Below are 22,430 nucleotides of genomic sequence, written 5' to 3'. Positions count from 1 at the left end.
GGAAGAAGAAGAAGGAGGGGGGCTCTCTCCCCCTCGCTTCCGGTGGCACCAGAGTGCCACTTGGGGCCATCATCATCACCGCGATCTACACCAACACCTCCGCCATCTTCACCAACATCTCCATCACCTTTCCCCCTCTATCTACAGCGGTCCACTCTCCCGCAATCCGTTGTACCCTCTACTTGAACATGGTGCTTTATGCTTCATATTATTATCCAATGATGTGTTGCCATCCTATGATGTCTGAGTAGATTTTCATTGTCCTATCGGTGGTTGATGAATTGCTATGATTGATTTAATTTGCTTGTGGTTATGTTGCTGTCCTTTGGTGCCCATCATATGAGCGTGCGCGTGGATCACACCATAGGGTTAGTTGTATGTTGATAGTACTATGTATTGGAGGGCAAGAGTGACAGAAGCTTCAACCTAGCATAGAAATTTATGCATACATGATTGAAGGGGGACCAATATACCTTAATGCTATGGTTGGGTTTTACCTTAATGAACATTAGTAGTTGCGGATGCTTGCTAATAGTTCCAATCATAAGTGCATAGAATTCCAAGTAATGGATGACATGCTAGCAGTGGCCTCTCCCACATAATACTTGCTATCGGTCTAGTAAAGTAGTCAATTTCTTAAGGGACAATTTCACAACTCCTACCGCCACTTTTCCACACTCGCTATATTTACTTTAGTTGCTTCTTTACCTTAACAACCCCCAATTTTATTTTCGTGCTCTTTACTTTCTTGCAAGCCTTTCCGAAAACACCTACAAAGTACTTCTAGTTTCATACTTGTTCTAGGTAAAGCGAACGTCAAGCGTGCGTAGAGTTGTATCGGTGGTCGAAGAACTTGAGGGAATGTTTGTCCTACCTTTATCTCCTCGTTGGGTTCGACACTCTTACTTATCGAAAACTGTTGCGATCCCCTATACTTGTGGGTTATCAAGAGTCCTCGAGTGATAAAAAAGATAATTTTTGATGTGGAATGCTACCTAGCATAATCTTGATCACATATCTAATCATGGCATGAATATTAAGACACGAGTGATTCAAAGGAATATTCTATCATTTGACATAAAAACAATAATACTTCAAGCCTACTAATAAATCAATCATGTCTTTTCAAAATAACATGGCCAAAGAAAGTTATCCCTACAAAATCATATAGTCTGGCTTTGCTCCATCTTCACCACAAAAAATATTCACATCATGCACAACCCCGATGACAAGCCAAACAATTGTTTCATACTTTTGACGTTCTCAAACCTTTTCAACTTTCACGCAGTACATGAGCGTGAGCCATGGACATAGCACTATAGGTGGAATAGAATATGATGGTGGAGAAGACAAGAAGGAGAAGATAGTCTCACATCAACTAGGCGTATCAACGGGCTATGGAGATGCCCATCAATAGATATCAATGTGAGTGAGTAGGGATTGCCATGTAACGGATGCACTAGAGCTATAAGTGTATGAAAGCTCTAATTGAAACTAAGTGGGTGTGCATCCAACTTGCTTGCTCATGAAGACCTCGGGCATTTGAGGAAGCCCATCATCGGAATATACAAGCCAAGTTCTATAATGAAAATTCCCACTAGTATATGAAAGTGATAACTCAAGAGACTCTCTATATGAAGAACATGGTGCTACTTTGAAGCACAGGTGTGGAAAAAGGATAGTAGCACCGCCCCTTCTCTCTTTTTCTCTCATTTTTTATTTTTTTATTTTTATTTTTTTATCTTTTGGTGGGCTTCTTTGGCCTCTTTTTTTATTTGGGCTTCTTTGGCCTCTTTTAATTTTTTGTAAAGTACGGAGTCTCATCCCGACTTATGGGGGAATCATAGTCTCCATCATCCTTTCCTCACTGGGGCAATGCTCTAATAATGATGATCATCACACTTTTATTTACTTACAACTCAATATTACAACTCAATGTCTAGAACAAAGTATGACTATATCGATGCCTCCGGCGGTGTACCGGGATGTGCAATGATCTAGCGTAGCGATGACATCAAAAAAACGGACAAGCCATGAAAACATCATGCTAGCTATCTTACGATCATGCAAAGCAATATGACAATGAATGCTCAAGTCATGTATATGATGATGATGGAAGTTGCATGGCAATATATCTCGGAATGGCTATGGAAATGCCATAATAGGTAGGTATGGTGGCTGTTTTGAGGAAGGTATATGGTGGGTTTATGGTACCGGTGGAAGTTGCGCGGTACTAGAGAGGCTAGCAATGATGGAAGGGTGAGAGTGCGTATAATCCATGGACTCAACATTAGTCATAAAGAACTCACATACTTATTGCAAAAATCTATTAGTCATCAAAACAAAGTACTACGCGCATGCTCCTAGGGGGATAGATTAGTAGGAAAAGACCATCGCTCGTCCCCAACCGCCACTCATAAGGAAGACAATCAATAAATAAATCATGCTCCGACTTTGTTACATAACGGTTCACCATACGTGCATGCTATGGGAATCACAAACCTCAACACAAGTATTTCTACAATCCACAACTACCCACTAGCATGACTCTAATATCACCATCTTTATATCGCAAAACTATTGCAAGAAATCAAACATATCATATTCAGTGATCTACAAGTTTTATGTAGGATTTTATGACTAACCATGTGAATGACCAGTTCCTGTCACCTCTCCAAATAGATATAAGTGAAGCAAGAGAGTTTAATTCTTTCTACAAAAGATATGCCCGTGCTCTAACAAATCTAAGTGAAGCAAAAGAGCATTCTACAAATGGCCGTCTTCTATTTAAAGAGAAACAGGCAATCCAAACTTCAAATGATATAAGCGAAGCACATGAAGCATTCTATAAAGCCATACTCAAAAGATATAAGTGAAGTGCAATAGAGCATTCTATACATCAACCAAGGACTATCTCATACCAGCATGGTGCATAAAATAAAAATGAAAACTAAATGCAAAAGACGCTCCAAGATTGCACATATCGCATGAACGAAACGAATCCGAAAACATACCGATACTTGTTGAAGAAAGAGGGGATGCCTTCCGGGTAATCCCCAAGCTTAGACGGTTGAGTCTCCTTGAATATTTACTTGGGGTGCCTTGGGCATCCCCAAGCTTGAGCTCTTGCCTCACTTCCTTCTTCTCACATCGAGACCTTCTCGATCATCGAACATTTTATCCACACAAAACTTCAACAGAAAACTCGGTAAGATCCGTTAGTATAATAAAGCAAATCACTACTCTAAGTACTGTTGCAAACCAATTCATATTTTGTTTTTGCATTGTGTCTACTGTAATATAACTTTTCATGGCTTAATCCACTGATATGAATCGATAGTTTCATCAAAACAAGCAAACTATGCATCAAACACAGAATCTGTCTAAATCAGAACAGTCTGTAATAATCTGAACATTCACCATACTTATGATACTTGAAAAATTCTACCAAAATTAGGAAAAATAAAAAAAATTATAGGAAGATACTGCAAAAGGAATCAGAACCATTTGACGTTCTAGCTAAAAATGTAAAATCGCGCACTACAACCAAAGTTTCTGTCCTGCACCGTACAAACCATCAAGCAAATGTGAACATCCTAAAGGCAAACCTTGGCACATTATTTTATAATACAATGGAATTGTACAAGGGGATAATTATTTTTATTGAAAAGTTTCTGTAATCAAGATTCACAAAGTTTCCGTGAGCATGAACAAAGTTCAAGGCTAGCTCCCACTTCAACAATGCTTGTCTTTCTCACTTTCGCTTTCCTTTTTGAAAAAGTTTTGGGTTCCCCTCTTTATTTTTGTTGTTTTTAAACTATATGAAAGCAATCAACAGAAATGAATGACTCCCTAAAACTTCAGGGTTGTCTCCCTGGCAGCGCTTTCTTTAAAGCCATTAAGCTAGGCGTATAGTGCTCAAGTAAAGAATCCACCCGGATCCCAAGGTATATCAAAGCCAATTTTAATTAACAATGATTTTTAATTTAGTAGTGAGCACAAATTAACATATATCATACAACAACGAAGTCTAACTCTCTTCCTATGCATCGGCATGTCATAAAAGAACAATTCATGCACACATAGTAAAGGCCAATGCATAGTATAAACAATTTCTTGCAATTTTGTTGTATTGGAAACATAGAGAGGTGGAGATATAGTTCCTCTCTCATAATAATTGCAAGGAGGAGCAGCAAGCACATGCATATTATATTCATCAAAATCATCATGTGCAACGGTAAAAGGCAACCCATCAATATAATCCTTAATTAGTGCAAACTTCTCTGATATAGTGTAGTCGGGAGAATTCAAAAAGATAATAGGACTATCATGCGTGGGTGCAATAGCAACAACTTCATGTTTAACATAAGGAACTATATCAAGTTCATCTCCATAAGCATAATTCATATTGGCATCTTGGCCACAAGCATAGCAAGCATCATCAAAAAGGGATATTTCAAAAGAATCAACAGGATCATAACAATTATCATAGCATTCATCCTTCGGTAAGCATGAAGGGAAATTAAACAATGTATGAGTTGAAGAGTTACTCTCATTAGAAGGTGGTCACGGGTGATCAATCCGCTCTTCCTCCTTTTTACTCTCATTAGAAGGTGGTCACGGGTGATCAATCCGCTCTTCCTCCTTTTGTTCTTCGCTCTTCTCCTCATCTTTTCATCCAATGAGCTCACAGTTTCATCAATTTCTTCTTCCATAGACTCCTACAAAATATTAATCTCTTCTTGGACAGCGGAGACTTTCTCAATAAGTGCATTAATTTCATAATTGTATTCATAATTCTCATAACAATATTTAAGGATAGCTAAATTTTCAGGTCTATAAACTGAATCATCAAAATCTGCAAACTCTTTAAACAGAGATTCAATTTCATAAGAACCCATAAAGCACCAAATTCTTCTATTTGTTCCACATCATAGTAATCAAATATACCATTAGCATAAGAAGCTAAGGTTTTATTATCATTAAATTTGCATAAAAAGGGAAGGTGTGGAGCCTTCATCCTAGAGCAACAAGTATAATCATAACTCAAGCATACTTGCCGAGCATACCACTTCAATATATGAATTTGATCCCATAATAGTTTCCCTTTTTGTGTCAAGCGGTAATCCCTAAAGTATTCATGTTGATCCAACGTTACTCCCATTACATAATTGAATGGGGTTTTCTCAGGATTATTAAAGTAGTACATAATATCTTTCACATAACCAGCATCGAGGGTTTTAGGAGGTTCCCCATCTCCATGAGCAGAAAGTACACCTAATTTTTTTGGTATTTCGTGTTCCATATCCATAACTGAAGATAAAGAACAACTAAGAACAACAAATAAAAATTACTTAGTGATAAAGAAAACAAGCACACACGAGAATATTCACCCCACGCTATTGCTCCTCGGCAACGGCGCCAGAAAAAGGTCTTGATAACCCACAAGTATAGGGGATCGCAACAGTTTTCAATAAGTAAGAGTGTCGAACCGAACGAGGAGCTAAAGGAAGAACAAATATTCCCTCAAGTTCTATCGACCACCGATACAACTCCACGCACGCTAGATGTTCGCTTTACCTAGAACAAGTATGAAACTAGAAGTACTCTGTAGGTATTGTTGGATAGGTTTGCAAGATAATAAAGATTACATAAATAAAAAGCAGGGGCTGTTTAGATTAAGAAACAATAAAGTAAATATAGCGAGTGTGGAAAAGTGGTGGTAGGAGTTGCGAAATTGCCCCTAAGCAATTTACTACTTTACTAGACCGATAGCAAGTATTATGTGGGAGAGGCCATTGCTAGCATGTCATCCCTGACTTGGAATTCTATGCACTTATGATTGGAACTATTAGCAAGAATCCGCAACTACTAATGTTCATTAAGGTAAACCCAACCATAGCATTAAGATATATTGGCCCCCCTTCAATCCCGTATGCATCAATTTCTATGCTAGGTCGAAGCTTCTGCCACTCTTGCCCTCCAATACATAGTCCTATCAACGTACAACTAACCCTAGGGTGTGATCCACACGCGCAATCATATGATGGGAACCAAAGGACAGCAACATAACCACAAGCAAATTAAATCAATCATAGCAATTCATCAACCACCGATAGGACAACAAAAATCTACTCAAACATCATAGGATGGCAACACATCATTGGATAATAATATGAAGCATAAAGCACCATGTTCAAGTAGAGGGTACAACGGGTTGCGGGAGAGTGGACCGCTGTAGATAGAGGGGGGAAAGTGATGGAGATGTTGGTGAAGATGGCGGAGGTGTTGGTGTAGATCGCGGTGATGATGATGGCCCCCGGTGGCACTCCAGTGCCACCGGAAGAGAGGAGGAGAGAGCTCCCCTCATTCTTCTTCTTCCTTGACCTCCTCCCTAGATGGGAGAAGGGTTTCCCCTCTGGTCCATGGCCTCCATGGCAAGGGAGGGGCGAGAGCCCCTCCGAGATTGGATCTGTCTCTCTTTCTCTCTCTATTTCTGCGTTCCCATATTCTTCCCTTTCACCGTTTCTTATATTCCCAGAGATCTGTAACTCCGATTGGGCTGAAATCTTGACACGATCTCTATCCGGAAATTAGCTTTCTTGCGGCGAAAGAAGGGCATCAACCGCCTTACGGGGTGGCCACGAGGGTCAGGGGCGCGCCTTCCTCCCCGGGGCGCGCCCCCTACCTCGTGGGGCCCTCGAGCATCGTCTCACGTGGATTCTTCTTCCCAAAAATCATATATATTCCAAAAAAAATCTCCATCAGTTTTTATTCCGTTTGGACTCCGTTTGATATGGATATTCTACGAAACAAAAAACATGCAACAAACAGGAACTGGCACTAGGCACTGGATCAATATGTTAGTCCCAAAAAAAGTATAAAAAGTTGCCAAAAGTATATGAAAGTTGAATAATATTGGCATGGAACAATAAAAAATTATAGATACGACGGAGATGTATCATACGCACACAACTAGGATCAAGAGAATTAAACCATATCTTAGCATCACCCTTTAATGAGAACGGAAATATTTTAAGGATATAAAAGTAACGAGTTCTCTCATCTTTAGTGAACAGGGTGGCTATATCATTCAATTTAGTAAGATGTGCCACAACAGTTTCAGATTCATAACCATGAAAAGGATCAGATTCAACCAAAGTAATTATATCAGGATCAACAGAGAATTTGTAATCCTTATCGGTAACAAAGATAGGTGAAGTAGCAAAAGCAGGGTCAGGTTTCATTCTAGCATTTAGAGATTGCTTACTCCATTTAGCTAATAATCTTTTGAGTTCATTTCTATTTTTGCAAGCTAGAATAGCTAAAGAAGCTTCTTGATCAAAAACATAACCCTTAGGAATAACAAGTGATTCTTCATCATCACTTTCATCAGTATCATCAGATTCAATATTTTCAATCTCTCTAGCCCTAGCAAGTTGTTCATCAAGAAAATCACTAAGTGGCACAGTAGTATCAGGCATAGATGTTGTTTCATCATAAGTATCATGCATAGCAGAAGTGGCATCATCAATAACATGCGACAAATCAGAACGAATAGCAGAAGCAGGTGTAGGTGTCGCAAGCTTACTCATAACAGAAGGTGAATCAAGTGCAGAGCTAGATGGCAGTTCCTTACCTCCCCTCGTAGTTGAGGGATAGATCTTGGTTTTTGGATCTCTCAAGTTCTTCATAATGATAAGCAGATATATATCCCAAGTGACTCAAAGAATAGAGCTATGCTCCCCGACAACGACGCCAAAAAATAGTCTTGATAACCCGTAAGTATAGGGGATCGCAACAGTTTTCGAGGGTAAAGTATTCAACCCAAATTTATTGATTCGACACAAGGGGAGCCAAAGAATACTCTCAAGTATTAGCAGCTGAGTTGTCAATTCAACCACACCTGGAAACTTAATATATGCAGCAAAGTATTTAGTAGCAAAGTAATATGATAGTAGTGATAACGGTAACAAAAGGTAACGGTAGTAAAAGCAATGTTTTTGGTATTTTGTAGTGATGATAGCAATAGCAACGGGAAAGTAAATAAGCAAAGAACAATATATGGAAATCTCATAGGCAATGGATCGGTGATGGAGAATTATGCCGGATGCGGTTCATCATGTAACAGTCCTAACCTAGGGTAACACAGAACTAGCTCCAGTTCGTCAATGTAATGTAGGCATGTATTCCGAATATAGTCATCGTGCTTATGGAAAAGAACTTGCATAACATCTTTTGTCCTACCCTCCCGTGGCAGTGGGGTCCTTACGGAAACTAAGGGATATTAAGGCCTCCTTTTAATAGAGTACCAGAACAAAGCATTAACACATAGTGAATACATGAACTCCTCAAACTACGGTCATCACCGGTAAGCATCTCGATTATTGTCACTTCGGGGTTAACGGATCATAAGACATAATAGGTGACTATAGACTTGCAAGATAGGATCAAGAACACTCATATATTGATGAAAACATAATAGGTTCAGATCTGAAATCATGGCACTCGGGCCCCAGTGACAAGCATTAAGCATAGCAAAGTCATAGCAACATCAATCTCAGAACATAGTGGACACTAGGGATCAAACCCTAACAAACTAACTCGATTACATGATAGATCCCATCCAACCCATCACCGTCCAGCAAGCCTACGATGGAGTTACTCACGCACGGCGGTGAGCATCATGAAATTGGTGATGGAGGATGGTTGATGATGACGATGGCGACGGATTCCCCTCTCCGGAGCCCCGAACGGACTCTAGATCAGCCCTCCGAGAGGGTTTAGGGATTGGCGGCGGCTCCGTATCGTAAAACGTGATGATTTCTTCTCTTTGATTTTTTTCTCCCTGAAACTCAATATATGGAGTTGGAGTTGGAGTCAGAGAGGTAACAGGGGGCCCACGAGGTAGGAGGGCACGCCCTAGGGGGGCAGGCGTGGCCCCCACCCTCGTGGAGAGGTGGTGGCCCCCTGGCCTTCATCTTTTACAGGTATTTTTCTTATTTTCTGACAAGTGGCTCCGTGAAGTTTCAGGTCATTCCGAGAACGTTTGTTTCTGCACATAAATAATACCATGGTAATTCTGCTGAAAACAACGCCAGTCCGGGTTAGTTCCATTCAAATCATGCAAGTTAGAGTCCAAAACAAGGGCAAAAATGTTTGGAAAAGTAGATACGACGGAGACGTATCATTGCTTATGCCATGCTTAATTAGCTAGGAGTTTATAATGGTTTACCTTGCGTGCTAACATGCTATTAAAATGGTTGTGATGTGGTATGATAGGGTGGTATCCTCTTTTGAACGATTCGAGTGGCTTGACTTGGCACATTTTCACGCATGTAGTTGAAAAAAATCAACATAGCCTCTACGATATTTATATTCATGGTGCATTATATCCTACTCATGCTTGCATTCGGTGTAGATTAATTTTAATGCATGTTCATAACTGTTGTCGCTCTCTAGCTGGTCGCTTCCCAGTCTTTTTCTAGCCTTCACTTGTACTAAGTGGGAATACTGCTTGTGCATCCAATTCCATAAACCCCAAAGTTGTTCCATATGAGTCCACCATACCTACCTATATACGGTATCTACCTGCCGTTCCAAGTAAATTTCTATGTGCCAAACTCTGAACCTTCAAATAAACATTCTGTTTTGTATGCTCGAACAACTCATGTATCAACTAGGGCTGTCTGTATCTTCCATGCTAGGCGGGTTATTCTCAAGAGGAGTGGACTCTGCTCTTCACTCACAAGAAAATGGCTGGTCACCGGGATGCCCAGTCCCATGCTTTATGCAAATCAAATCAAAATAACTACAAACAAAACTCCCACGGGACCCTTGTTAGTTGGAGGCACTCATTGTTTCGAGCAAACCATGGATTGATGCTTGTTGGTGGAGGGAGAGTATAAACTTTACCATTCTGTTTGGGAACTGCCTATAATGTGCGTAGCATGGAAGATATCGAGATCTCTCGGTTGTTATGTTGACAATGAAAGTATACCGCTCAAAATATTATTCATATCTATTTCAAAACCGAGCTCTGGCACCTCTTCAAATCCCTGCTTCCCTCTACGAAGGGCCTATCTATTTACTTTTATGTTGAGTCATCATCCTCTTATTAAAAAGCACCAGTTGGAGAGCACCGCTGCATTTGCATCCATTACTGTTAGTTTACATTGAGTATGACTTGACTGGATCTCTTTTACCATGAATTACAATGTCTAGTCAGTCCTTGATCTTTAAAGGTGCTCTGCATTTATGTTTTGCGGTCTCAGAAAGGGCTAGCGAGGTACCATCTTGTCATATCATATCATGATTGTTTTGAGAAAGTGTTGTCATCCGAGATTTATTATTATTGCTCGCTAGTTGATTATGCCATTGATATGAGTAAACATGAGACCTAAGTGTTATTGTGAATATGGTTAGTTCATAATCTTTGCTGAAAACCTGAATGCTGGCTTTACATATTTACCACAACAAGAGCAAACAGAGTTTGTAAAAGTTTTTCTTTATCACTTTCAGTTTACCAACTGAATTGCTTGAGGACAAGCAAAGGATTAAGCTTGGGGGAGTTGATACGTCTCCGTCGTATCTACTTTTCCAAACACTTTTGACCTTGTTTTGGACTCTAACTTGCATGATTTGAATGGAATTAACCCGGACTGACGCTGTTTTCAACAGAATTGCCATGGTGTTATTTTTGTGTGCAGAAATAAAAGTTCTCGGAATGACCTGAAAATCAACGGAGAATTATTTTGGAATATATAAAAAATACTGGAAGAAAGATCCACGCTAGGTGGGCCACACCCTGTCCACGAGGGTGGGGGCGTGCCCTACCCCCTGGGTGCCCCCTGCCTCGTGGGCCCCATGACGCTCCACCGACCTCAACATTGACTCCATATATTCACTTTCGGGGAGAAAAAAAATCAGGGAGAAGGATTCATCGCATTTTACGATACGGAGCCGCCATCACCAATTTCATGATGCTCACCGCCGTGCGTGAGTAATTCCATCGTAGGCTCAATTGACGGTGATGGGTTGGATGAGATTTATCATGTAATCGAGTTAGTTTTGTTAGGGTTTAATCCCTAGTATCCACTATGTTCTGAGATTGATGTTGCTATGACTTTGCTATGCTTAATGCTTGTCACTAGGGCCTGAGTGCCATGATTTCAGATCTAAACCTATTATGTTTTCATCAATATATGAGAGTTCTTGATCCTGTCTTGCAAGTCTATAGCCACCTATTATGTGTTATGATCCGTTAACCCCGAAGTGACAATAATCGGGATACTTACCGTTGATGACCGTAGTTTGAGGAGTTCATGTATTCACTATGTGTTAATTCTTTGGTCCGGTACTCTATTAAAAGGTGGCCTTAATATCCCTTAGTTTCCACTAGGACCCCGCTGCCACGGGAGAGTAGGACAAAAGATGTCATGCAAGTTCTTTTCCATAAGCACGTATGACTATATTCGGAATACATGCCTACATTACATTGATGAACTGGAGCTAGTTCTGTGTCACCCTAGGTTATGACTGTTACATGATCGATTGCATCCGGCATAATTCTCCATCACCGATCCAATGCCTACGAGCTTTTCATATATTGTTCTTCGCTTATTTAGTTTTTCGTTGCTACTGTTACAATCACTACAAAACTCAAAAATATTACTTTTGCTACCGTTACCTTTTGCTATCGTTACCACTACTATCATATTACTTTGCTACTAAATACTTTGCTGCAGATATTAAGTTTCTAGGTGTGGTTGAATTGACAACTCAGCTGCTAATACTTGAGAATATTCTTTGGCTCCCCTTGTGCTGAATTAATAAATTTGGGTTGAATACTCTATCCTCGAAAACTGTTCCGATCCCCTATACTTGTGGGTTATCAGAGGCGGCGGCGGATGTCGGCGAGGTGGAGTCGCATTCTGCAACGCCCTGTATGGCACATCAATCCAGGCACCACAACCACATCGTGGTGGACGTCGGCGGCTCGTCCCCGGAGGGATTCGCCGCCGATCTGACATCCACCGACACCGTTCGTGTTCCGGTCTCCGATGATAAAGAGTAGGACTTGGGAGACGGCGGTGCCTTGAGTCCCGTGAGCTGGCTCGTGTCCCATGCCCTACCCTACCTTGTCACCGACCGGACCAACACTCTGAGGGGCGTAACCAGCCGCTGGACATGGCCAGGGTGGAGCTGGGCGGGCGGGAGCGGAACCAGACGAAGCTCCCATTAAAGATCTTTTTGTTGGATGTATCAATATGAATTTGAGGTTTCTAATTTGAGGTATCCGGATGTGTAATGCATTTTTTGAGGGGCGACCGGTCACTGTTCGCGGACACGTCCGGGCGCATCCGCGAGCATTTGAGGGGTCGGATTTGCCAAGTCCGACTGTAGATACTCTTACCAACTCAAATTTGAGGAGTTAAGAAGCCACAGACTCTCGCTAAACTTAGCTCTCTAATTGTTTTTTCTTTAGATCACCAGTTCATACAAAAGGCATTTAGAGCATTTATAGCCAGATGCCTCAAACCATCACTCATACGCCCGCGGACGCGCCCGATCAGTGACTAGACATGAGAGAGAAGGAAAAACGTGACCCAACCGGACCCTTCATATCATCCCTATATGACTGGGCTATCCGTGAACCCTCATATCCATCTCAAATATGGGGATCATATGAGGGCTTGTGGACGCGCTCGGGCATTCCGCCACATCGGACGCGGTCGCACCCCGTACCACCTTTTCTCTTTCTTTATACATTCTTCTATTTCTCTCTCTTCATCTCCACCAATCACATGCATGTGACCGGGCATATGCGAAGAAAATGAGGAGTGTGGTTGCGTGGACGGATAAATAGGGGCTCAAAACGGGCACGCCCGGTCATTAACCGGGCGCGTCCGCGAGCGTTTAAGAGTTCATATTTGCTCTGTCCCGTTGTAGATGCTCTTAGCATACATGGTATCTATAACAGAACCCTTAAATTTGAACTTCTTAAATGTCTTCTTAAACCTTAACTCCTCCAATTTGAAGAGTTAAAAAAACATGGATCTAACCCAGCCCCTAAAATTTAGCTCCCTTATTTTTTAAAAGAAGTCTGACATGAGTAACCCTCAAATTACATCACTAGTTCACCCAAAAAAAGTCTTGAGTACGCTGCAACAAGCAATTGATGTACCACAATAGACACCATTTGCGTAGGGAGGCTCACGAAAACTTTATTTGGTAGATCAAGATAAGCGCCACCGCATAATAACCCTCCCCCTGCCGCAAAGGAAAAAAGAGCTCCATCTAGTATCCCCACCCCCAAAGCTTCATGGTGGAAGAGTAGTGGGACAACGACCTACCGGCGGAGGTAGGGCGACTACATGGCGCACCCGAAAAATCTTCTTTCTAGGGTTTAGAGAGGAGATAGTGGTTTGATGGATCGTAGATAAGTAAAGTTAACCAACCAATATAGTATAGAATTTGAAGCTCATATCTTGCAAATGGGAAATAAGACCAGTAGGGGGAGCATCCCCTACATTTTTTAATTAAAAGGAGAACGTAAGACACAACGTGCGAGTCGAGGCAAGTCGAGGCTCGAACCAGCGTCAGCTAAGAGACACCACTGCGCTTTGGCCATTGGGCCAGGAGCCCGGAAGATTGACGCCTTTTCGCTCTATTAAGGTTCAGAAGGGTCGGGCCACCCCCAAATGCAACTCTTCGCCTAGTTGGTACAACACGGTAGAATCCTCGCGGCGGAGAATTTTGCAATCCGTCGATAGCCACACAATCTGATCTGTCATCTCTTTCTTGCATTCATTGAGACTTTCGCTCACCTATGTCGAGATTGCGCCTTCTCCCAGGAGGTATGGAGGATTGTCAATGCTGCCAAGGAGATGACCATGCCAAGCCCGTCTAACGCTGATTCTTCCATAAACCCGTGGTGGGTTGGGTTCCTCGCGAGTGCCTCCGAGCGGAGCGTGAGGGAGCGTAGTGAGATCATGACATACTTGCTCTGGAACATTTGGAAGGAGAGGAACTGTCGTGTATTCACCGACAAGAGGATGACCTATCGAGAAGTGGCTAACCAAGCCTTTGGCGGATATTTGCTTACACAGATCTAGTTGTTTTCTCTTTTCACGAGTAGTTCGCATGCCGTTTAATTAAAAGGCAACACTCATGTGAGTTTTCTCGAACAAAATCTTGCAAATTGTGAAAATAAAAAGTCTTCTTTTCTTCACGGGGAAGTGAAATATCTTCTGAGAGTGCAATGGACATTTAAAAAAAATGCATTGCCTTTTAGTAAAATTTAGAAGATATACTCCCTCGTTTCAGAATGTAAGGTGTATTGATTTTCGTGCAAGTCAACCAGTTGAAAGTTTGACCAACATTATAGAACAAAATAGAAACATCTGCAATACCTAATAGATAAAATATTGAACTACCTTCCATGATCGATCAAATGATATAAATTTCATATTGTGGATATTGATATATTTTTCTCTCATTTTCCGTCTTTGGGCCCACCTGTCAAAATACCCCCGAGTCATTTTTTCTCCTATGCTGCGGTTCGGCCGGTCGGGTGCGCTCGGGTGAGGAAGGGAACAGAGTCTCCTTCCTCTGCGCGCCGCGCCGCGCCGCCCCTCACCGTCGAGCCCGCTGCCGCGCGACTCCTCCTGCCAAGCTGCGCCGCGCCCCTCCCCGTCGGCATCGGAGCCGCGCCGGGATTCCTTATCCCCCCAGGACCGCGCGACGCCGCCTCCCCGTCTCCGGCCGCCGCGGCCTGAGCAGCTCCGCGCGGCGGCGAGACCTCGCCGGTGTTGCCTCGCAAGCCGGCCACGCCAACCGCGACAGCTGCACGCAGGCAGTCGAGGCAGCTTACAGGGAATCCAAAAGCCAGGCTCGGCGCCCCCACATCTCGCTGGATTGGCTGGCCTCCTCTCTTCGGTCTGACATGATCTCCTCCTCGCTCTTCTCGCGCCCCCGCCTCGCCCCGCGCCCCGCATCCGCCGCGGCCTCCCCCTGCCGCGCCCGCCTCGCGGTCGGCAGCGGCGGCGCGCGCGGGCTCGCGGCCGGCGTGCGGTGCCAGGCGCAGGCGGGGGACATGGACGCGCACTACATGCGGCGGTGCGTCAAGCTGGCGTGGACGGCAGCCGGGCACACCAGCCCCAACCCCATGGTGGGCTGCGTCATCGTCAGCGAAGGCCAAGTCGTCGGCGAGGGATTCCACCCCAAAGCCGGGCAGCCCCACGCCGAGGTCACCCCTCTCACCCTTCTTCTTCTCAATTTGATGCTCACTCTTTTTGGACTACCAAGGATTTGTCGGATGATGTTTATTGCAAGCCTGTGAATTGAACAACCATCTACCAGTAGCCTGGCCTGTTAGCAGTTCACAATCTTCATATGATCCCTAATTTCACATATATTTTACTCATTCAGGAAAAACCAGCGCTACATTAAGCAGTACTGTTCCAATACTGCATTATGTCATAAATTGTTCACTTCTACTGCAGCTGTCCAGCAGATGATAGATACATCTAACACCAAACAAATATTTAGGAAATATCACTTGTAGCCAGTATGTCAACAGTATGCAGTAGTTTTCAGTCATACACAACAATATGATCTCAGCTAATGCTATTATGAAGAAATAAATTGAAAAATGTCTTACATTATGAGACGGAGGGAGTACTATTTAGGAAATATCACCTGTAGCCAGTATGCCAACAGTATGCAGTGGTTTTCAGTCATACACAACAATAACCAGCACCTATGTAGTATTCGGCTATTACCCTATTACGTATAGGTAGCAGAACCTATGTTTTTTGCTTGCATAAGAACTTGGGCCACTAAAGTACAATGGTGCTGATAATTTCATAGGCTCGTAGCCAAGTATGGTGTTGCTAATATGTGGCTCTATCTGCAGGTATTTGCTTTGAGGGACGCAGGGCATTTAGCAGAGAATGCAACAGCTTATGTGAGTCTGGAGCCCTGCAACCACTACGGGAGAACCCCTCCCTGCACTGAAGCACTCATCAAAGCCAAAGTTAAGGAGGTTGTGGTGGGGATGACTGACCCAAATCCTATTGTAGCATCCAAAGGGATTGAAAAACTCAGAAATGCCGGCATAGATGTAAGGGTTGGCGTGGAGGAAGCATTATGTCTCAGATTAAATGAGGCTTACATTCACCGTATGCTTACTGGGAAGGCCTTTGCAACTTTGAGGTAAATATCCAACTACAAGTATCTTCCTAGGATTCTAGTATTTTTGCTAATTTATAATTATAGGTGTCCGGAGAAGGGTCCGACCACTTTGGGTCTATTGTACGCAGCCTTTCCCTACATTTCTGCAAGAGGCTGATTCCAGGACTTGAACCCGTGACCTCTTGGTCACAAGGCAGCAGCTTTACCACTGCGCCAAGGCTCCCCTTCAAATCTAAGTTGCACAGCATGTTCAAAATTTGTGTTTCACATCTGTGGTTAAAAAACGTAGGGTGCTCATTGCTTCAGCCATTTTAGTATAGTAATGTTTAATGTTTATAGTTTGTACTGTTGCATATCAGGTGCGTTGGTTCTTTTTGTCTGAATATGATGTGTGCTGCTGCTGATGTTTTATCTGTTACACTGAAACCAGAACTACACTCTCGATGAACGGAACTGTCATAAATCAAATTGGGAGCGGAGCTGATCAACCAGGAGGATACTACTCGCAACTAGCGAAAGAATACGACGGAGTTATAATTTCAAGCGACATGGCCAAGGCGACTACCTTACCAATATCATGCGAGGCTGGCGCAAAGCAGCCTCTTTACATCATCATAGCGCAGGGAGAAGGTTCCAAAGTACACATCCCGTTTCTCAATGAAGAGTCTGCATCTAACGCCATAGTCCTGGCTGATAGTCCCGTCGCCGTGGAGCCATCGGGAGTCAGCGTCTCGGTCCTCGACCAGATGAACCTAGAGTCCATCCTCCGACTTCTCGCGGATCGAGGGTTGTGCAGTGTGCTGGTTGATTTCCGAGATGCCGGAGGCGTCCTGGTGCCGCTGCTGAGCAAGTTTCAAGAGGACAAGCTGGTGCAGAAGGTTGTTGTGGAGCTCTCACCTGTCTGGGTGGTGAGCCCAGGGCCGAGCGACCTGGCGTTTGGTGGCAGCCAGTCGTTTCCACTCAAGAACGTGGAGCACAAGGAGGTGAATGGAACTTTGCTGCTTGAGGGATATTTGTAGCATCTTATCTTTTCTGTCTGAGGATTTGTGGCCTCCTGTTGTAAACACCGAGCCATGTGAACTTAAGCCTGAACCCGCGTCCGCTTTGGAGTCGCACTACACCGCTTTATAGTTTCACTTGGAGTAATGAGCGGTCAAACCCGACTATGTGCAAGCTCGACTCCATCTTTTGCAATGTCGAGTGGGACATTAAGTTTGACACCCACATTCTCCATGCACTTTCAAGCTCCCTGTCTGACCATTGCCCGATTCTCCTTGCTGATGAGAGGGGCCCTGGATGCCCTTGCAGTTTCAAGTCTGAAAACTTTTGGACAAGGATTCTGGGATTTATGGATATTACGCAGCATGTTTGGCAGGAACCATCCACCCACCTTGAGCCATGCCAAATCTTGTTAGCTCAAGAAAGCAAGCTTGCATCTCTCCAAGTGGAGCAAGGGGCTCTTCTCCAAAGGTAGGCTTCAACTCCACGCCGCCTTGTTGATCATCCTTCAACTCGACATCACCCAAGAATCGGACCTCTCTCTCCCGACGAGCAGGATCTGAGGGCTAGGCTTAAGAGGAGGGTTACGGGCCTTGCCGTATTGGAAAGGGCACGCAAGAAGCGTTGATAACATCAAGGAGGGTGATGCCAACACAAAAAATCTCACCTTGGAGTCAATAGGAGACGACGAAAAAGCACATCCATAGGCTAAAGCATAACAATGGTTGGGTAATTGATCACTTGGTGAAGGAAACTATTGTCCACAGTTATTTTTCCAATGCCATTGGTAGGGGTCATGCAACAACCCAAGATTTTAATTGGGAGAACCCAAATTTGGGGCACACAGACCTAAAGGGCATTGACGAACCATTCACGAGGAGGAGGTCAAGAGTGCCGTGGACCAAATGTCGAGTGACAAGGCACCCAGCCCAGATGGCTTCACCAGCGCTTTCAGTGCTATAAAATATGGCGGCATTAACACATCTCATTCAAGAGGGGGAGAATGAAGATACCAGGAACATTATTCGTAGTAGGCATGCTTGTTTGTGGGAAGGAGATACTCCCTCTGTTTTTATTTACTCTGCATATTATAGTTGACTGAAGTCAAACTTCATAAAGTTTGACCAAATTTATATGAAAGAATATAAATATTTACGATAACAATTTTATATGATGCGAAAGTGCGCTCAATAATGAATCTAATGGTATTGATTTGTAATTGTACATGTTAATATTTTTGTCTATAAATTTTGTCAAAGTTTATATAGTTTGACTTTGACCAAAGCTAATATGCGAAGTAAATAAAAACGGAGGGAGTACGTTTTTTTTTCCGAATAGGGAAGGAGATACGTTAGCTATGTTGATGAAGACCATCATCGTATTAACCACACGTATTTTATGTGGTCCATGTATTTTGCACTAATAATATTATGGGTTCAATCTCTCTTTTTTGACAGTTATGGGTTCAATCTCTGTTATTATAGGAGTATTGTCTAAACGTACTATGCAACATTAAGAAAAACAAGTGTTCAAATGAACTGTGTGTGTTTCATTGTTTTTCCTCCACGGCAAATAATTCATGAATCTTTTATTGCAGCGCTCATGACCAAGATAGTATAGCTAATTCCACATGGCTGGTGGCACGATCAGAGGCGGGACAACGCCGACATCTAATCTTTACCAGCTTCGGCATCAACCTCCTCCTCCCCCGCAGCACCGGCCTCATCTCCGGCGTTCGCATCATCCTGACATTCTTCTTCCTCTCCCACAACGGGCACCCTGACGTCTCTGTAGCTGCAGACGTAGGGCGCGTCGCGGCCATGGTACGTGCCGGTCCACCTCCCCTCGTCGACGTCGCTCGCGTCCCACAAGGAGGCGTACAGGTACATGGGCTTCTCCGGCCACGGCTCCCCCTCGCGCCGCTCCTCCCGCCGGATCACCTCCCCGTCGACGCGCCACTCCACGGCCTCGGCGCTCCACGCGACGGCGTAGTGGTGGAACCCGTCCGAGGAGTCGAAGGGGAGTTGGTGGACCATCTCCCTGCCGCCGCCCCCCGCCACGAACAAGTTGGTCTGCACGGCGCGCTTGTCGTTGCCGAGGAACTCGAAGTCGATCTCGTCCATGTCGCTGGAGCCCTCCAGCGACGACAGGTAGAGGTTGTAGTTGAGCCCCGCGGTGTCTCCGGCGGGGGCGCGGACCGCGGCGGCCACGGCGCAGCCCGGCAGGAAGCGGCCGCGCGACCGCCAGCGCGCCCCGCCGCGGTGGTCGTAGGTGACGTGGATCTCGCCGGACGCCGGCGCGTGGTGGCAGGCGTCCGGCGTGTAGTCCACGGCGATGCGCTCCAGCGGCTCCGTGCCCTCAGGGCGCAGGTGCTCGTGCTGGTCGTCCGGCGTGACCTCGCACTCCGACGCCATGGCGGATCGGAGGATGGGAGAGCGCAGGAGCGGGGTCGAGGTGGTGGGGTTTTAAGAAGGAATGCAGCTTGAGGCTCAAGTTCTCATGGCTGAGTGTTTACAACAGGAGGCCACGAATCCTCAGACAGAGAAGATAAGATGCTACAAATATCCCTCAAGCAGCAAAGTTCCATTCACCTCCTTGTGCTCCACATTCTTGAGTGCAAACGACTGGCTGCCACCAAACGCCAGGTCGCTCGGCCCTGGGCTCACCATCCATACAGGTGAGAGCTCCATGACAACCTTCTGCACCAGCTTGTGTTGAGTAAATAGGCAATTTCTTGATTAAATTAATCCACGAGTAAATCACTAGCATGGCATTGACACAAATAAACGCATACTGATATTCAGCCAAGCTAGCACATACTACGCTAATTGTAGAAAGATCAACGTAACGCTACCATGGCTAAAACACAAAACAGTAGGAGCGGGATAAACGAGTTATACCCTCCAGTAGGCCATGCAAAGACCGTGGCTTTGGTGGCTGTAGCGGCGTCCTCGGCAGCCTTCTTGTCGGCTTCAGCTTTCTCGGCGGCGGCACGTTTGGCGTCGGTGGACATGGTGATGATGAAGGCGACGCGGACGTAGAGGAAGTAGATGATCGGAAGCGAGCAGTCGCGTAATCGCTGCCCAAAAACCTATTCGCCCCTCACCCCGTACATGAACCAGAAGGACGTGGTTTCGGAGACCTGCTCTCCCGTCGACCGTGTACGCGGCGGACGGAATGGAGTCACCGGCGACAGCAGCAGCAAGGGAACGACAGTGGGCGTGCGCATGGGAGCAGATGTGATCCGTTCGTGGCGGCTAGGTTTAGGAGACACCGCACACATGTATAGGCGCAGCCGCGTGGAGAGACGTGGCCTCGTCCCACGTCCGAGTCCGTGACAGCCCACGATCCGACATCTCAGATCGTGGCCCAGCTGTCAGAGAACTCTTCGTTAGTGACTGGCAAAAATAAATGCGTAGGTGTGAGCTCGGCTCGGCTCAGCTCAATCCCGCAACCCGCGGCACGTCGTGACGAGGCGTGGCGTGGCGAGGCGGGCGGCGGAAGAGCAGTGCGCGAGAGCCTCTTCTCTTCTCAAGCTCCAATAGCATGTAGAAGAGAAACCCTTATAAGGAGGTCCAACTCCTTTTCCACTTCCGGGGTGGGACTAAACTTCCCACTACACCTAGTGCCATATAACCCACATGGGCCCTTAAAGATTTTTCAGAAATTGCTATATGGGCCTAGAGCCCATCTCAAATTTCAGCAATCCCCCACCAGATCTCGAGGGCCCATTGCGTCCTCTGTTCCAATTACTGTTTCGATATACCAGTGTTTCAGTGAAGACTTGTTAAGGTTGAGCTTCACCTAGAGCAAGTAGTTACACTCCTTCACAACTGAACAATGGACTATGCCTTGAATTGTCAGTTTGGCCTAAAGAAGTTTCACCACATGTCTTACTAGTACTAGGCTGCCGAAGGCTGAACCCTCGGGTGGAGCATATAAGTCACACTCCTGGCCTATTCATGAGCTTACTAGAGATCACCCCAATCTCATAGACTGTGACCAGCAGTCGGGCTCATATAGGTGTGTTCCTCCAAAGATCGCTCTGTAGGATAGCATCTTGCTTATATAAGCTTTGGAACACATTAAGACAGTAGTCATCCTACCATACGGTGTCGAGAGTATTGCATCTCCAACGGAGTGGGTTAGTATAGTTACTCTCCTCAGTTCACCACTGGCTTGTTTTCCCAGGTCCTAATTCACGGGATCTCCGATCACATAGGTTGGGTTACTACCATGGCAACTCATGTGGGTCTCATACCCATCTCCCTCGATGCATTATCTGTCACTACACGTGATAGCCCTTTCGTAAAGGGATCTTCCAGATTCTTAGCCGTATGGACATACTCCAACGCTATCACTCCGGAGTTTCTTAATTTTCTGACAGCCTTTAATCTCATTCTTTTGTGTTTGTTGGACTTCATGTTGTCCTTTGAACTTTTCACCTTGGTGATGACAGTCTGATTATCGCAGTTCATAAGGATAGCCGGAACCGGTTTACCAACCATTGGCAAGTCCATCAAAAGATCTCGAAGCCATCCTGCTTCGACACCAGATGTGTCTAATGCTGTTAATTCTGCTTCCATTGTCGATCTCGTTAAGATCATTTGCTTGCAAGACTTCCAGGAAACAGCGCCACCTCCAAGAGTAAACATATACCTAGTTGTGGCCTTCATCTCATCAGCATCAGAGATCCAATTTGCATCACTATACCCTTCAAGTACCGACAGGTATCCGGTATAGTGAAGTCCATAGTTCATAGTACCTTTCAGATAGCGCATAACTCTTTCAACAGCATGCCAATGTACATCACCCGGTTTGGAAACAAAGCGGCTCAGTTTGCTCATAGCAAACGCGATGTTAGGCCTCGTTGTGCTCGCTAGGTACATCAATGAACCAATGATTTGAGAGTATCTCAATTGATCTATAGCCGTGCCTTTGGACTTTTGAATCAACACGCTAGGATCATATGGTGTTTGAGATGGTGTGCAGTTTGAATATCCAAAACGACTCAACACCTTCTCAACATAGTGGGATTGCAGAAGTGTAATCCCACCCTCATTATCTCTTAGTAGCTTGATGTTCAAGATAACATCAGCCACACCAAGGTCTTTCATCTCAAATTTCTGAGACAGAAACAACTTGACCTCCTCAATAACTTTGAGGTTGGTTCCGAATATTAGTATGTCATCAACATACAAGCACAGTGTCGGTGTCAAAACCGGCGGATCTCG

The 22,430-nt window shown here is 44.6% G+C and overlaps 2 protein-coding genes across 2 annotated transcripts; one reads left to right on the top strand and one right to left on the bottom strand.

Moving 5' to 3' along the window:
* Window positions 1-14,497: 14,497 nt before the first annotated feature.
* Window positions 14,498-17,417, top strand: LOC123105998 (riboflavin biosynthesis protein PYRD, chloroplastic; the record flags this gene model as incomplete). The annotated part of the gene is made up of 3 exons (XM_044528193.1): window positions 14,498-15,250; window positions 15,920-16,218; window positions 16,628-17,417. Coding segments are annotated over 3 exons (1,641 nt in total), but the record flags the coding sequence as incomplete, so codon positions are not given.
* Window positions 17,418-18,724: 1,307 nt separating this feature from the next.
* Window positions 18,725-19,746, bottom strand: LOC123105997 (xyloglucan endotransglucosylase/hydrolase protein 31). Its single transcript, XM_044528192.1, has one exon. The coding sequence runs from the start codon at window positions 19,608-19,610 to the stop codon at window positions 18,867-18,869; it is 744 nt and encodes a 247-aa protein (XP_044384127.1). The 5' UTR covers window positions 19,611-19,746; the 3' UTR covers window positions 18,725-18,866.
* Between the last annotated feature and the right edge of the window lie 2,684 nt (window positions 19,747-22,430).

This window comes from Triticum aestivum, chromosome 5A, assembly GCF_018294505.1.
Source record: "Triticum aestivum cultivar Chinese Spring chromosome 5A, IWGSC CS RefSeq v2.1, whole genome shotgun sequence".
NCBI lineage: Eukaryota > Viridiplantae > Streptophyta > Magnoliopsida > Poales > Poaceae > Triticum > Triticum aestivum.
This window is presented reverse-complemented; position numbering and strand designations above follow the sequence as displayed.